The sequence below is a fragment of the Malaya genurostris genome, chromosome 3, assembly GCF_030247185.1.
Source record: "Malaya genurostris strain Urasoe2022 chromosome 3, Malgen_1.1, whole genome shotgun sequence".
Taxonomy (NCBI): Eukaryota; Metazoa; Arthropoda; class Insecta; order Diptera; family Culicidae; genus Malaya; species Malaya genurostris.
Window position 1 is genome coordinate 83,979,078 of NC_080572.1, and position 16,322 is coordinate 83,995,399.

Consider the following 16,322-nt stretch of genomic DNA (forward strand, 5'->3'; position numbering starts at 1 on the left):
CTACCCCCTTATCAAAAATTAAGGTGTCACTTTAAAAAAAAACTTATATAATCTTGTAAAACTTCTTCGAAGACACGATAGCTCTTAAAAATCAGTGAAAGTCATCACAGACTTTTGACCGTCTTTTCCCAGTTTTGGATCACTGTGCGTCGCAAGAAGTGTGCGTCGAAAGAAGTGTGCGATGAAGGAAGTGTGCGACGGTGGCAATCATCTACACACAGCTTTGTCATCAAACATCGCTTATTTCCTTTCACTCATAGTCAGCTTCCACAGACTCAAGTATTTGAAGTGTGCATTGGTAGTCCTAACCTCATCGACGGTTCGAATCTGATTCCGTCTGCTGGATGTTTTCTTTTTTAATTTCAAGTAAAATCGCCTGAAGGTATGCAAATTCATGTTTTATAAGAAAAACGCACCATAATAAAGGTTCATAATAGTTGAAAAATCTTACAACTTTATATCTAGTTTGGATATAATGTTGATATTAACATAATATGTTACAATTTTGTTATCACCTAGGCCAATTTTAGTTATAATTTTTGTTATTTTAACAGCTAACCAGCCAAATTTAAAATAAATTTTGTTATGTGAGATAAATATCTCAATTTGTTATGAACATCTGATCGGGTTTGCCGCTACACGGGAAACAGTGGGGTAATTTTTTTTATTTAAATCGTTCTGAACGAAAATTACGAAAATTTAAAATATAAATAGTTTTTAGTCGGGTCAATAAAGAAAATGCTAATTTTTATACGAAATAAATATCTCATTTACATAGTGAAAACAATCATTAATCCAAAATGTTCCCGCTAAATGATACTCTTTTTCCCAACTTATCCCCACCTTATTACGTAAATGGGCTTGGGTGTAGTGACTCATATGAGCTCACTCATAAATCCGAAACTCAGGAACTGGGATTCGAATAAAGCCAAAATGGTGCAGCAAACTGCGACGAAAAACGACCATTCGGTTGTATCTAAGTATGTTGCAATCGGTTCAACCATCGCATCGGTGCGTAATTGAAGTGTGTTCCATTTTGATCACTATTTCCGGAATCGGAATTTTAATCTGGGTTTGTGTATAGTGCATCAGATTTGAGGAGTATGTGAGACATAAATTGATACACATTCTCGCGTACATTGCCAATTCTCATAACTAGTCTAGTTATTTTTCATTGCACATTACAAATTGTTAGAAATGTTTTATGAAAATCTTGAGAATGTATCGCATTTGTAGTAGTGAAGTTGTTTTGATTAGTAGATAAATATTTGCTTGAAATTTTCTATACAGTAGTTCGTTAGTAAACGTTTTTCGGCATTTGCTTTTTGAATTATAGCGCATCTCATTAATCGTGTACTTCTATTCTTTATCTTTCATAAAACCAACAACAACAAAAAAAGGTCGAGTTATACCTCCAACCCGAGCGACTACGACAACCAACCGCCGACGTTTGTAGACGATGCGACACTATCGGCGACGGCAGCGGATTACGAGGCGCCCCATCTCCCTATGTTGGCAGTATCAGCAGCAGCAGCAGTTCCTGGGGATCCCCCGGTCTACAATCTACGTGGGGCTCAGCACCGCCCCGAGTTGCCGCGCTACACTGGCGACGCTTTCGGGACTCGACCCCGATTCTACGGAGGCGGACCGCACGAGGAACTTCCGGCGTACTACGGCGGTTCCAGTGAGACCCCGCTGAATCCATTCTTCACCGAGGACGAGTTCTACTGTGCCGCCCGTTTGCGCAAGCTGCTCTACTATCTCAAGAAACAGTACTACCTGGACAATAAATACATACAGTCGGTTTACGGACGGAATGCTTTAAGATACAATTAAGTAGAATAGTGAGTTTGGAACCACCAACAAACAATGGAAGAAGCTGACACAGGACAATAATTTGCACTAGTTAATTAAGGTAATATTGCTGACACTGTATATTGTTTCATTAGTTTGTAAACTAGGAAGGTGGCGTTTCGGATATCAACTCGCCGAGCAAAAAGTGTGAAATCCAAAAAATGTTGTTTAAACTTATATATTATACACACGTATGAACTAAGACAGAACAAGACAAAAAAGGAGCCCCCTTGTAAGTGTTTATAAGCATTTATACACTGTATTGAAATGTAGATTTAGGTAACCATTACAGACAATTTTAAGGTATATTTGTCAAATATCAAACTGTAGTCAACAGTCAAACAGGTTAAGATTTAAAACTACTTGATTTTCGTTATATCTCTGAAAATCTTCCACTACTTGGCTTCCTCCCTGCGGAGTAGGCATAAACTTAACATAACCAATATCTCTATTCCCATATCCCTTTCTTCATATCAAATAGAAAACCAAAAAGTGAAACACTGAACTTTTTATATTTAAGGCAAACAAACATAAAATATCTTCCTTCTTTTAATAACCTTATTATATGAAATTTTATCCATGTATATTTATAGACTTTACAGTATACAGAATCAAATATGAGAGCAGAAGAACTAGAAGAAATGGGGGCGAAACTAGATGCTAACCATTTCACTGGGGCACAACTTCCCAGAAGAAAGGGTCTTAGCTGGGCATGTTCAGTCCCGAGGAACATCCCTAGTACGGGAAAGCCATCCCTTAGTAATCAACCTTCGAAACCCCGAAACGGTTTACGGATGTTCAATCATTTGTTTGCTTTGGTACCGCAACCATTTCACCGTGGCGTTCGCGGTAAATGGTCAGCCAAAAACACAGAGGCAGCTAATAATTCCGAGGGACCATTTCGGCTAGAACCCATGAGATGTCCCTAAAGCATCGTTCACGGGAAAGTGGTCTCTCGCAATCAACACGAAACTTTCCGGTGATGGTACACTGGGTTGGGGTGGACTGCCTAGAGGTGGAATCCGACGACAAACAAAAAAAAAAGAATGAAAAACATCGATCCTCACTTCCCTTTGTGTGAAACTTTTTCTTTATCTAATTCCGAAACTGAGTAGGATTCGAAAAGTATGTTTAGACGTACAGCTGAATTGACGGGCGCAACAGAAAGTTTCGGGAAAAGCATGAGGAATTATGCGGAGAACTGGCAGATGAAGTGATATCAATTTGAAATTAAATTGTCTCGTTAGCCGGTTTCTGTTTGGGTTTTAACAGCGTTTCACCGATATACGGGCATAGTAACAATTGGGGATTTCCAGTTTTTTTTGTCGGTTTTGAGTTGTAGGAAGTCGTACCATTTTCCAAGGATGTCGGCAATTGTTCATTCTGTATGTATGCTGTAAAAGCTCTAGCGTTGGCGAACGGTGGAGCCCAGACGGAATCGATTGAAAAGAAATCGAACAAACTGTAGATCATTGTCGTTTAATTTCCATTTGCACGGTAAACAAACCGTAACGAATATTGGATGCGTAATGCTGCCAGAGGGCATTAGAGGGGTTTGATTGAATTTATCTTTAGTGCCGAAGCGACTTCTATCATCTATCTGTATCCATTAAACTGATCCGCTTTTGGTCCAGCTTTATTGGATTCATTAAGTTAACTTCGTTTCAAGTATTTCCATTGCTTACAATAACCTGTAGCTTAGCGCACCGTGAACGGTATTATCGTCGACATTCGGTCGATGAACAGATCGAATCATAAAAGCAAATCATTTTGCATCTATTCCGATTATTTAGTTCAGTAACGATAAACTCAAATGTTTATTTAACGAACTGTAAGGAGCTGAAATAATGAAACATTTTCATAACGGTTACGATTAATGTCCCATGTCGGAATTGGGTCGGGGTCATTTCGCCGAAAGTGTCAAACCGACGAATTTTACAATTGTCTTACTATTGTATTGGAGTTCGTTTAAAATAAAGAGCAATGGTAGATGATAGTGTTCATTTCTCTGAGTTTAATTAAGAACAAATAGACTCTTCATTTAATTTTTCAGATAGTTTTATAATCTCAGACTGCAATTTTAGGAAAGCTAGTTACTATTTATTTACTTCCATTCTACGGCATGTACCGTGCAGATGATTTCAACATAAGTCATGTCGAACTGATTAAACATGTCCTTTTGCTAACTTATAATTGGGTTTCATGGAATAAAAGTCCAAAGATGACTGGTTTCGTTAAATTTTCTGCTGCACTTATTCACCGGATGATTTTGTCTATATACAGTACCATGTCTAGGTATCAACCGAAAAGCGAGATTCCTTACAGCACGAGGAGGAACATATAAATTTATCCTCGCTAGAATTTCAGAGCAGTCAATATTATTTATTTTTATATCAAAAATAAACATTCTTTGTAAAAAAAGTACGGTGGGATTCCACAGATGGCAAATTAAGCAATCTATCGATATACGGTGGCAAATGCAATGGATCATTCCATCGTAGTTTTCTCAGTGCAAAACTTACGCTTCAATCTGTAGTTTTGGACGTCGTAGCATGGCGCCCAAACTTGTACTGCGTATTCCAATATACTGCGAACTAGAGCGCGGTAAAGTGCCTCCAAAATGTAGAAATCATTGAAATCAGTAGTATTAGAAATTTATGAAACCCAGTATTGCACATTTTTTTCCTTTGATGCAGAAATATGTTCCGAAAAGGTGAGTTTTTTTATTAAAAAATACACCTAAATCAAGGATGGAATCCACTGTTTCAACTAGTACTTGGTCTCGAAGGGTGTATTCGAAACAACGCAGAAAATGCGTATTAATCTGCATACCATTAAACAGAGCAGGATCAGGGAGCCATTTCGCCGAAAGCCATTTCGCCGAAAGCCATTTCGCCGAATGCCATTTGGCTGAATGGGCCACTTCACCGAATGCCATTTCGCCGAAAGCCGTTTCGCCGAAAGAGTCATTTCGCCGAATCCTGAAATCGTCTTAAAATCGTAATTAGAATTGATTTAAAATAAAAAAAATTAAATAAAATAAAGACAAATGGAAGATGATAGCGTAAACGCCCGTTTTGTTGACCTACAATTGTACTTCTTGAATAAAGATTGATTCTTGTATTGATTCATGAACCTCAGAAAGTAGTTCCCAAGAAAACTTGTTGACTATTAGCTACTACCCAAGTAGCACATGTAACTTGTTCATAAAAAAATAAAAACAAAACAGATGCTGCATAATGGTCGCATTACAAACACGACGAAACAAGTCGTATTATGATGGTGACAATGGAGACAAAATAATGTTACTAATTGACATCTCATCATAATAAGTTACAATAAGTTCCAACGTAACATTTCGGTAAACTAACTCTTACGACGTGCTCGCATTAACTGTTTTTAGTCGTCAACTGGTTACCGTAACAAAATGTGACAATGAAAAAATGACACACTACAAGACAAAGCTTAGTAATGATTTCATATCGGTTACCGTATTCGTTGTGATGCAACAAAGAAATACAATTACAGTGTCGGTTGAAAGCTTCCGTACATTATCCCGGACAATAAATAAGAAGAATAAGTAGAAAATTCCTTCAGTTTAAGAAATTGGCTAAAGTCGAATCTACGCTTATACGCAAATTTTTTGGCGGTACATGTGCGAAGCAAACTTGTTTCGTTTTGAAAAGTACATTCGCACTACCAGAGAGAATATTTCTACACTTTGTCACGGCAGTGTATGCATGGAAACACTTATGCCATGATCAGGGAACGAAATATTCATTAAATTTGAAAAAAATGCAATTTTCAATTATTGCGCTTGGTCAACTGTTTTAACTTTGGTATATGAAAAACTAATTTTAATCACAAAAAAGTTCTAACTGAACATATTTCGACTTTTTAGCTGTAAATTTCATATGACGGGAAGAAAAATATGAATATTATTTTGTATGCCGATGTTCTGAAACCCAAAATATCGAAGGCGCGCACGTTTTCAATAAGTACAATGATCACCATAAATATCGAATAGCACTTAGATTTTGAGTAGATATAGTAAGTTAAAAGAATATTGAATTCTATATTTTAGCTCTCATTATTGGATGCCAATTTTTGGTCGTAAATGTTGAATGGGAAAAACACCAACAAATTGCAACTTGACACAAACTTATATTTTCTGTTTCATTGTGACTGATTTGCGCGCTGAATCAAATCGAATATTCTTTACTGAGAAATTGTTTGGCAACCCTTGGTAAGTCGCACAAGCTCCGCCTCTTACGCTTTTCAGGTTACATAGCAGTTATAATGCATGTTGCATAGTCTTCAACTTGTTCCTTGAATCTGTGTCATATAAGTTACTGTCATTGAAGTGTAATAACGTGAGCTACTTGGGTAAGCATCAAAGCAATTGCATAGGTGTATCTACCAGGCAAATGTATGTGGTATTTTCCGTTTATTAAGTGAAAATGAAAAATTATTGAATGCGGCTACGCCAAATCGTTTTGCTTCATGTGCTGTCAGACCTCGCTACCGCTCGTTCGGACCTAAGAAACTTAGCTTTGCGTAGACCGGGCAAACGAGGCGGTTACAGGTTTTTATGCAAGAGGCCGCCGCTTCCGACGGCGGGTTGGCGGCCGACTAAGCTAGCGTCGGTTCGGCGGCTTTGTGCCGCCCAGCCATCTTGGCTTAGGTTATGTGGATGCGCCACATCAGTTATACAGGAGACATAGTATGCAGTAGACATGACCCTTTCAGCAAAATGACCCTTTCGGCGAAATGACTTTTTCGGCGAAATGACCCGCTCCCCATTAAACAAACATCATTGCGCAATACTAATTATGTCTTCTTAAAGTACGATAAAATCGATACTTGAAGTAATGGAACGGAAGCATTTTAGGTCATCAGCATAGAGTAATTTTCCTGATTTTATGCGAGTATACAGGTCGTTGATAAATAAAACGAAAATTAGCGGCCCCAACTGATGACCTTGTGGAACACCGGTTGGCATTTCGAATAGATTTCAGCGTGCGTTAACAATCCTGACAAATGCGACTCGTCCAGAGAGATATGATTGAAATCATCTGGATAACCATGGGTTTTCCAAACTGTTAAATTCCTTCTCTCTCGGGAATTATAATCTATTGTTCCATTTCTATAACATCTATCAATTTAGTGTCAAAGCTATAAACAGCTACTTATGTAAAATTTCGTTGTTCTAACTGTAAACGATTAGCTGTCAAAAAAAAAATTTGTTGTTTCAAACCGCAAAGTAGTGTATGCTTGATTTTAACTAGAGCTTGGTTGTACCAAACAAATGTTAATTGCTTCAAAAAATATTTGTTGTATCACATCGAAATAATTTTGCGCTACTCTACCAATAGTCATCTCATTAGTGGAGTCACCATGTTATTTTACCGATTACTCAACGTTTAATCGACGAATTGTAATAAAATCTAATGCAATATCTTGGCTTCAGCTCTAAGAAGAAATGCCGCAGAAAAAATAGATCGAAAATTGTTCAATACTATTGACATTGAAATATGTTCTACTGCGTGTACAATTTTGAAGCAAAAATTGTCCTGATTGAATGAAACTTTTCCAAAACTAATCAACCCCACCAACAATTTCTTGGCTTCCAAATGAATCAATAGAGACATGAGACATTTTTTGCTTTCATGCATACAAAGATAACATTGCTGGGGGTGTGTCATTGCTCGAGTGATATCTCACTGAAACGTTTCGTTTTTCGCTTAAGGTGTTTGCATTGCTCAACTGTAACGTTTCGTTACTCGTTTGTGGTGTGTGTCTTGGCTGGATGTCATTTCTAAACTGCCAGGACGATAAATAAAAAATGACAGCTTAGTTGAAGCAGTAATCGATTAGTTGTATTAAATTTTAACCAATCAAATTCAGAAAAACAACTTACATTTTAGTTGTTTTGCGATTGCTGGCTTTTGCGTGTAATCACATAAATCAGATCAGTTACTTTTATACGATGTTTCGACCTTTTGGAGAAGAAATATTTCAACGTTGATGTTTTGAAAATCATGGAAAACATTATTAGCTCTTGAGGTGTCGCACAGAGAAACATCCGTTCTTATTTAAAATACCGCTAGACTCGAATGCAATTTACGGTCGTATCTGTGCGATATTTTCAGTTTAAAAATCCTTTCTGGTGGAATAATTCTTTTGGGCGAAATGACCCATTCGATAAAACGACCCATTTGACGAAATGGATTTTGGTGAAATATCCATCGGTTCAATGGTTTGCGACGAAGCTGCTTTGGATGAAATGACAGCGCCTAAATTATAACAACACTCAGATCCCAAAAATTGTGGAAAAATCCTCTTTGGTGGAAGACTTTTTCAGTGAAATAATTCTTTCGGTGAAATGACCCATTCGATAAAACGACCCATTTGACGAAATGGATTTTGGTGAAATATCCATCGGTTCAATGGTTTGCGACGAAGCTGCTTTGGATGAAATGACAGCGCCTAAATTATGACAAAACTCAGATCCCAAAAATTGCCATTGGCATTGCATAATATTGTTTCGTATCCAGGGTATTAGAACCAAAATTTAGACAGAATAAGTCATGAAGCTGGGTTAAAGCTGTTTAATACACATTTTTTCAAATTAATACTACACACCTAGAAAAATTCGTGTGAATTCGTGACTTCGAGAATCGAAAATAACTAATTTATACAGCTTACATAACACATATTTATTGCATTCTGACATATTTTTGAGTGCTGAAACATGTAAATTTACACGCCTGCTTGAAAAACTGGGTTTGCTTGACACGTATTTGAATCATTCTTATGAAATTCAGTTATTTTACGGAATAAGTTCTTATGAATTGAGTCATTGCATTTCTAGATCAATACAAGCAGTTGTTTGAATTATATGCTGCTGTATCGGAAAAACAACGTTGCACAAACAGCGTTGTACAAAGCTAAAATTCACAGATAAAAATATTTTGTGAATTTACATCTATTTTCATGCACATATTTGGAGCAGGTAATTAAACATAAAATTACTTCACAATTCTGTACGTTTCAATACAATTTAATCGCAAAATAAGCGTTAATTGGAAGATACAGTTATACAAAAATTCAATGCAATTCAATGTAGTTTTGCATCGATGAAGGTTTTCAATCAAAATTTCGATTCAACCCATGTTTATTCCATGTTCCTATTGATTTACATCTCGTGTAAATTTCATTATTTCTTTCTGTGAATTGTCTTGAAACAATGAAACATTTTATACATAAAAAGAAATCGGTACAATTTTCAATTGCCAATTGCCTTTCAAGTATAAATTAAATTCGATTACATCCAGACGCATTTCGGAGATAATCACAATATTGATGATATTTCGAAGAGACTAGCAATAAACAAGGTTACTACAAAACTACACAGTTCTATACACAGAAATAAATAATGAATTTTACAGCCGACATCATTCTTCAAACGATACAATTCATAACTACTGGCGGGTGTGCTTTGTGATCTAATGTTTTTCGATTCAAGCCGCGTTGTTGATGTCGATCTTTTGATTTTTATTCCTTTCGTTTTAAAGCCATGTAATTTTCGAATCACTCAACGATTCATTTTTACCGGATTTTTGACAACTTTGCCGAGTGTAATCGTTAGCGTTTCCCCACCAGGCACGCTTTGTTCGAACCCAACTCAAACTAAAAAGGTGTTTCTTTCGAGAAAATAATTTTCAACTTTGCTTCTCTGACCAGATCAATCCCAGGCAAAGCACTTGGTTTCGTCCTGAAGCTGTCCTTTTCTAACTAGTTTGAAGTTGGTTCCACGCAGACGCAGAGTAGGGTCCTTCCTGAACATCGGCAAAGCCTTTGCCATAACCGAAGCCAAATATGTTTTAGCATGTTTGATTTTTATTTAAGAGTAGCTAAAAACTTTTCTTTCTGTCGTATCGGGGGATGTTGAAACTACTGAACTATTAGTTCAGCGGTATCATAATTCGTTGATTGAAAGTCGAGTAAACAATGGGACGATTATTGGTAGGGGAGAGTGTTCGGTTACCGCCACCCTTTTTATTTTAAGCTTATAACTTCTGACTAAGTGCACATTATGCGAACATATATACATCAATGGAAAGCTAAAGTCCCTAGCTAACAACTGATTACGAAACTAAGTTGATTCATTCGATTGAAAAAAAAAACTTATTATCAATTTAGTAAAGTGGAACATTTTGGCCATTTCAAAAAAGGTGTTCGGTTTCCGGCACCCCAAGAGTTTGGGCTAAAAATGGAGAAATATAAGTAAAGACTTCAATTATTCAAAAGAAAACCAGAATTTATTGTTTTCGGAGCCGTTTTGGACAAAAGTATTCATTGTCTGATGGTGACTTTGCCTAGGCTCTCTTGGCCGATGATTTGGATGGTGGCATCTTTGGTGTTGATTTGGCCGGTCTCCACGTTTTTTTTCTTAGCTGCGGTATGAGTAACTAGATGTTTGACCAAAACTTTGGCTTGCTTTGTTTCTTTGCATCTCTGTATATTACTGACAATTTTTCACGACTTGTCGAAAAAAAATAAGAACACCTTTTGGGGTGCCGGTAACTGAAATCGGTAGACATTCTGAAAATGATGAAAAAAAAAACTTTTGTTGCGAAAATTTTGATTGCATCCGGTATTAAATCACGAAATAGATCGATATCACCTCATCAATATTCAATGCACTCAACTTTTCGATTGATGCACTTCAATATATGATACTATGAACAAGGTCAGAAAAAACTTTTGAGTTGATTTTCACGCAATTGAAATTTGTTTTGAGCGCTGTAAAAAGTACAAGCGTCTGTTTGCTTTGGTATTCGGCACAAAAAGAACATGCTGCTATTACACACACATGACATTTGTCGAAATGACGCTATCTACATTCTGTCAAATAATACGGTGGGATGCCGGCAACCGAACACCTTACTCTACAATAACCGTAGTTAATCATACTGCGAGCAGAGCCGAGATTCGTAGCGAGCTTCGGATTGATTTTGAATGTTCTCAAAATCCTCCGCTGCTGGTTTTGGACTATTTGAACTCATGTTACGACAAGTTTCGTAAAAATTTGTATATGAGTCGGGTTTTGTCACTACACAGATAAAATTTATTAAACTCAAAGGTGACTCAAAAGACAAACACTTAAAAATGTAATAATTTGTTCGACGATGACACTATATTATTTCAGATAAATTGACTGTGAAGTTGAAGATATTACATATTTTTACATGCTTTGAATCGTAAATTTAAGTAAAGTACGACGCTCCTTTTATGTGCATCTATAAAGTCGTAAATTTACACGAATTTTTCAAATTGTGCACATATGGCACAATTAAAAAAAAAACAGAATTCATAAACGGACAGGATTTAACAAGAATAATTTCAATATGTGTCTAAAATTTCCCACCTTCCAAGCAGACGTGTTGACTTACATGTTTCAGCACTTAAAAATATATCAAAATGCAGTAAATTTGTGTTTGATTAACTGTAAAAATGACTTTTTCATACACTCAAAAATGTTGGTCTTAGAAGATATAAATTAACACTATTTTTTCTTGGTATGAAGTTAAATTAACAAAAATATTTAACAAACACCAAAGATAGATAGAGTCTTATATATTTCATTATGAGTAAAGGTCTATTTCGTTGAAGATCATTACACCGAAAGGATTTTTTTTGCTGAATCAAAAATTCTCTAAAAATTGTATTGCAATTAATTTACGATTGAAAAAATTTACAGATAAAAATATTGGTGTTCCATCCTGATTTGCTAACCCAGAATCGCACATTCGACTGGAAATCGAATCCAGGCAGGTTGCATAATCATAGGAATAATCGTACGTTTCAAATTGGCAAAAGTTTGAAATAACGGAAGAAAAATCTCTCGTGATTGAACTTACATGATCCTCAGATTGGAAATTACAGGAAAGTTTGTTAGTATCAGCATACTATACGCTTTGATGCATCGACTATCTTCATTTTTCGGTACTTCTCATTTAACTCTGCGCAAGCGAAAAGTTGACTAATGCATTTTCACCACATCGCTTCATACTCGCGTGCTGTCTGACTTCGCTGTTGCTCGCTCGAGTCTGACTATGGTAGAAAAAAACAAGCTTTTAATACCCGGCAAAACAAGGCGATCACAAGTTTGTAAGCAAGAGGCTGTCGTTGCGATGACGATGAGTCGATTGTAATGAAGTATTTCGTTAGCTGAAGCTAGCAGGTCTAAATATAAATATAAATCGACTAATTTCGGAAAACATTGTGTTTTGGCAGATGTCCTAAAAATTCAGGTTATCTTGAGAGAAATATTCGACTATGGGATTTGCAATTTTTTAGACTTCTCTGGGTAGATGATTTCAAGTTCAAGAGGTTAATTTCAACCACAACCACTCGGGTATGTAATGCACATGTACGTTGCTCTATTCGAGTGAATTACATTTCAAAATGTATCCGCTGGAATATAGTTTTGGAAACTTAATTCATCTACTATATTCTCATCTATCTTTTGATTGATGTTGATGAATAGTCAATCTAAGTCGATGACAACTATACGTACAAAATAAAATAATCTAATTACAGTTTCAGGAAAGCGACAAATTTTGACAAAAAGCAGAAGCAGTTTTCTTCACTGCCGCTTCCTACGATTGTAATTTGCTCCTTAAGTTTTATATTGTTACGGTTTTTTACTTTTTCAAGTGAGCTGTTGAATAAGTCAATGACATGCGTATATGGTTGAAATTAAGTGATAAGGTGTCGGTAATGAGTTATCTGAATAAAATAGAATTAATATTAATGCCATTGCAGTTTTCAAGTGATGACTCGACAATACTATCGCTGACTTTCAAACCCGTTGAAGCTTTCTCAACCACGAAACCCGTTTGATGTTTGAAACTTTAAGGACTCTATTTTTAATTTGGATTTTAGAAAGCTTTAACATCAATAGTGGTTGTTTTTCGGATAAGAATAAATCGCTGACTGTGCGATTCTCCATCTCCATGGAAGTTTTCTGAAATATAGGTTACTTAAATAGCTGAAGGATTTACATCTTGTTCACTTTTTATAACTTCTACAGCGTATACGCATCCAGATAGTAGTAAATCAACTAAAAAAGACAGTAAAGAGAACATTTCTATTGTTCAAATTTAAGCACATTGATGAAAAACTCATTATATTCTCAATTGTGCTTGTATATTGTTAAAACGGGAAATAGGTTCCGGTGAAAACGCTACGAGACAAATCTTAACTTAGGGTTCTTCATTGCAAAGCGGAGCTTGACAGGCCTAGCAGCCGATTCATAAATGGATAGGACAATTGCAGGGTGTCAGTGTCACGATCTTCAGAAATAAAAACGAGAATTGACTAAGTCTAATGAATGACTCAGCACGCAACTTTCTAGCAAATTGAAAGGTGTTTCATTGAATTCGTTTAACACAAATACTAAAGCGGATTTCCTATATTTATTGTCGTGTATTTCCCTTTTTCGATTATACAGATTCTTACCTTGATTCTAAAAAATTAACAGTTTCTTTCTGAGCTTAAGTGCGGGGTTGGGAATCGAACCTAGACCGTCTGCGTGAGATGCATCGACTTACACCTCACGCTATATCCGTACCCTTGTTTCTGGTTATGATAATGTGTGATTGTGATTGATATTGTGATTAAAATTGATTACTACAGATCATTAAATTTTGCAATATATAAAACATTCTTATAAACGGAACGGAGATTTTAGAGCAAATAAAAAGCAACCAAGTAAGCAAGTTTACTTTCTCTTCCGAATGTTGTGACACGGTCACAAACATTTTCCTTACTATTCCAGTAATAACCAATATTCGAAAGTGGTAAAGTATACCACATTTCACAGTGTAGTAAGTTAATTTAAAAATTTTAGTAACTTAGTTAAGCAATATGAACGATAACGGAGACGAATTACGGGGATGACAGAAAAGATTGTTATATCATAAGATATTCCTAGCAAATTTTCCAAAATTTATTTATTTCAGCTGCCAAAACATTGGGAGGGCATGGCTACTCGAATAAATCTTTTGGAGGGGCAAAAAGTGCTTAGCCCCCGCCATAGTAGCCGCCCCTGACAATTCTTATTCATCTTCTTAATGAGAGATTTTCTTTTGAAATCAGACACTACTCTTGCGAATACAAATTGTCAACTGTCATACCGGAACCGAATTGTTAAACACTTACGCGGTACTGTGTAATCCACCCTAGGCAGCATCCTGAAAATCGCTGGAAAGTTTCATCAAAATGTTTAGGAGCATAAACTGACTGTATCACAACCAAACACTTTTTGCCCGCAAAAGTGCGATATGAAAATGAACCTTATCAGCTCATCAAAATCAATTAGCTCAATCAGCAAATTCATTTTCCGTGGCTTTCCAACATGACATGTATAGCTTTCCTTCTAGCCACCAACATACAAGGTTCTGGAAAATGGGGAAAAAATCCGTTGGATTCGTGTTAATCAAAATTCGCTGTGTATGACAATTTTACTCTCCTCGTTCCTCATCGATGAATTTACGCTCATAACCGATCTCCGTCGGTGTCGGTTGTATGATTCGAGCTTTATCATTTTCCATTTTAAACCTTGTCCTTCCTTTCCTTACTAGATTTTAAGAGAAATCAATGGACAATACATATTATTCTCAACTAGTGGGAAGACATACTAAAAGGATAGTAAGCAGCCTTTCCACTGTTCCATTGGACAAGTGAAAAGTATGCTACAGTATCCTTGATCAGTTATATTTACGATTGATAGTGTAGAAACTCAGAAACAGCATAGTTATTCGTAGCACTAAGAAATGAAACATGAGATAAAGAAACGGGAAAGTTAAGCTTAACATCAAACTATTCTGATACTGATTACTAAAAAGAAAAATCAAGACAATAAACTAAAAAGTAGCATATTTTCATACAATTCAACAGAACGGAAAACCTAACAAGCTCATTGAGTCAGGTGGATCAAACTGTCAGACAATAATGACAACATAGCTTAAAACCGAAGACAATAACAATAACACTTGTTCCCACGCAAAATCAAACATCAGTTGCCTAGCATCTAATGACGACATTCATGGATACGGTTATTCTTAGTCCCTTCAAATTGTGTACTTGTTGATCTTTTTGGCAGAATCCCCACTTACCGATAGAGTACTGACATAAACAACCCTCCAGGCCCCCAGTATAGGCGTATGCAGAGATATGCTCAATAAGGAAGCCGAAATTGGCTTTGCGAAGCAAATTCTCCGAGGCGAAGTGAATGATGCGGAAGTTGTTCAAATTTTCGTGGTACGTGTGTAGTAGTTACGAGCGAGCCATTGCGATACCAACAAGAAGACCCGTGAAAGAAAAAAAATGGGAGGGGAAGTTTTTCGCGTGACTAGAAAATAAATGACCCGAGCGGAAGCATCTGGATGAGCTTCGCTGGATGTGCAAAATGCTCACGATAAGATGAAAACTTGTGTATCATGATGAAAAAGAATAAAAAAATACATATATTTACTGTATTTACTCTCCCCCTTCTGAACAGAGAATAAAGTCAACATTGAATACAAATAAAGATTGAGATAAAATTGCAGTTATTCTGGGTTGGATTTTCGCTTTGGTCGAGGATGACTGGACCGGACTTCCTCTGTTCTGGAAAGGTAAGTTCATGTTTATTTTTCCATATATGAAAATATTCAAGTAGCTGCGAAACATCTACGATGAAATTATTTCCGGTGAAATTGAGATGACTGTGTTGGAAGAGACGGTTTCGTGTTTGATAACTAGGTAAGATTTGCAAATAGAGCTCTATCATTTCACCCAATAGCCCCATCCTAACGCAATGTTTATGACAAATCTGTATAAAATGTTCAAAACGACGAATGTAATATGTACATGTACTTTTTCTTTTGATTATTATGGTACTCTTAGCAATCCTTCTCTCAAATTATTTACCGATAATAAAAACTAAAGCTATCATCTTTTAATCTGCGCTGAAGAAATTACCGAACAAAATATTTCGAATAATCGAATAAGAAATTGAACAAAGAACATCTCTCATTGTTACATTCGTCGTTTTGAACATTTTCTACAGGAAGGCTCTCCTGAGAATGCCAAGAAGTCAACACCTCTCCTCTGTTTCAATCAGATCAGATCAATCAGATCAGATCAATCTTTCAGATTTGCAAATTGTCTGCTGCGTACCTTTCATACATAATGCTCCTATCCTATTTATTATTATTCAATCACTATGAAAACCTAGGCCCGGAGGGCCGAGTGTCATATACCATTCGACTCAGTTTGTCAAGATCACAAAATGTCTGTATGAGTGTATGTGTATGTATGTAATTATGTATGTATGTGTGTATGTGACAAACAATATCACTCAATTTTCTCTGAAATGGCTGAACCGATTTTCAAAAACTTAGAAACAAATGAAA

General features: G+C 36.3%; 1 protein-coding gene across 2 annotated transcripts in view; it reads left to right on the plus strand.

Annotated features, from left to right (window-relative positions):
* The window catches only part of LOC131437897 (neuropeptide-like precursor 1), a 129,310-nt gene extending 113,835 nt beyond the window's left edge, over positions 1 to 15,475 (plus strand). Inside the window, exon 5 of one of the 2 annotated variants that reach the window (XM_058607550.1) lies at positions 1,401 to 15,475. In XM_058607550.1, coding sequence (XP_058463533.1) covers positions 1,401 to 1,836 — 436 coding nt within the window. In that variant the 3' untranslated portion in view covers positions 1,837 to 15,475. The remainder of the gene's footprint in view (positions 1 to 1,400) is intronic. The other variant, XM_058607551.1, reaches the window with a different exon arrangement.
* Positions 15,476 to 16,322: the final 847 nt, after the last annotated feature.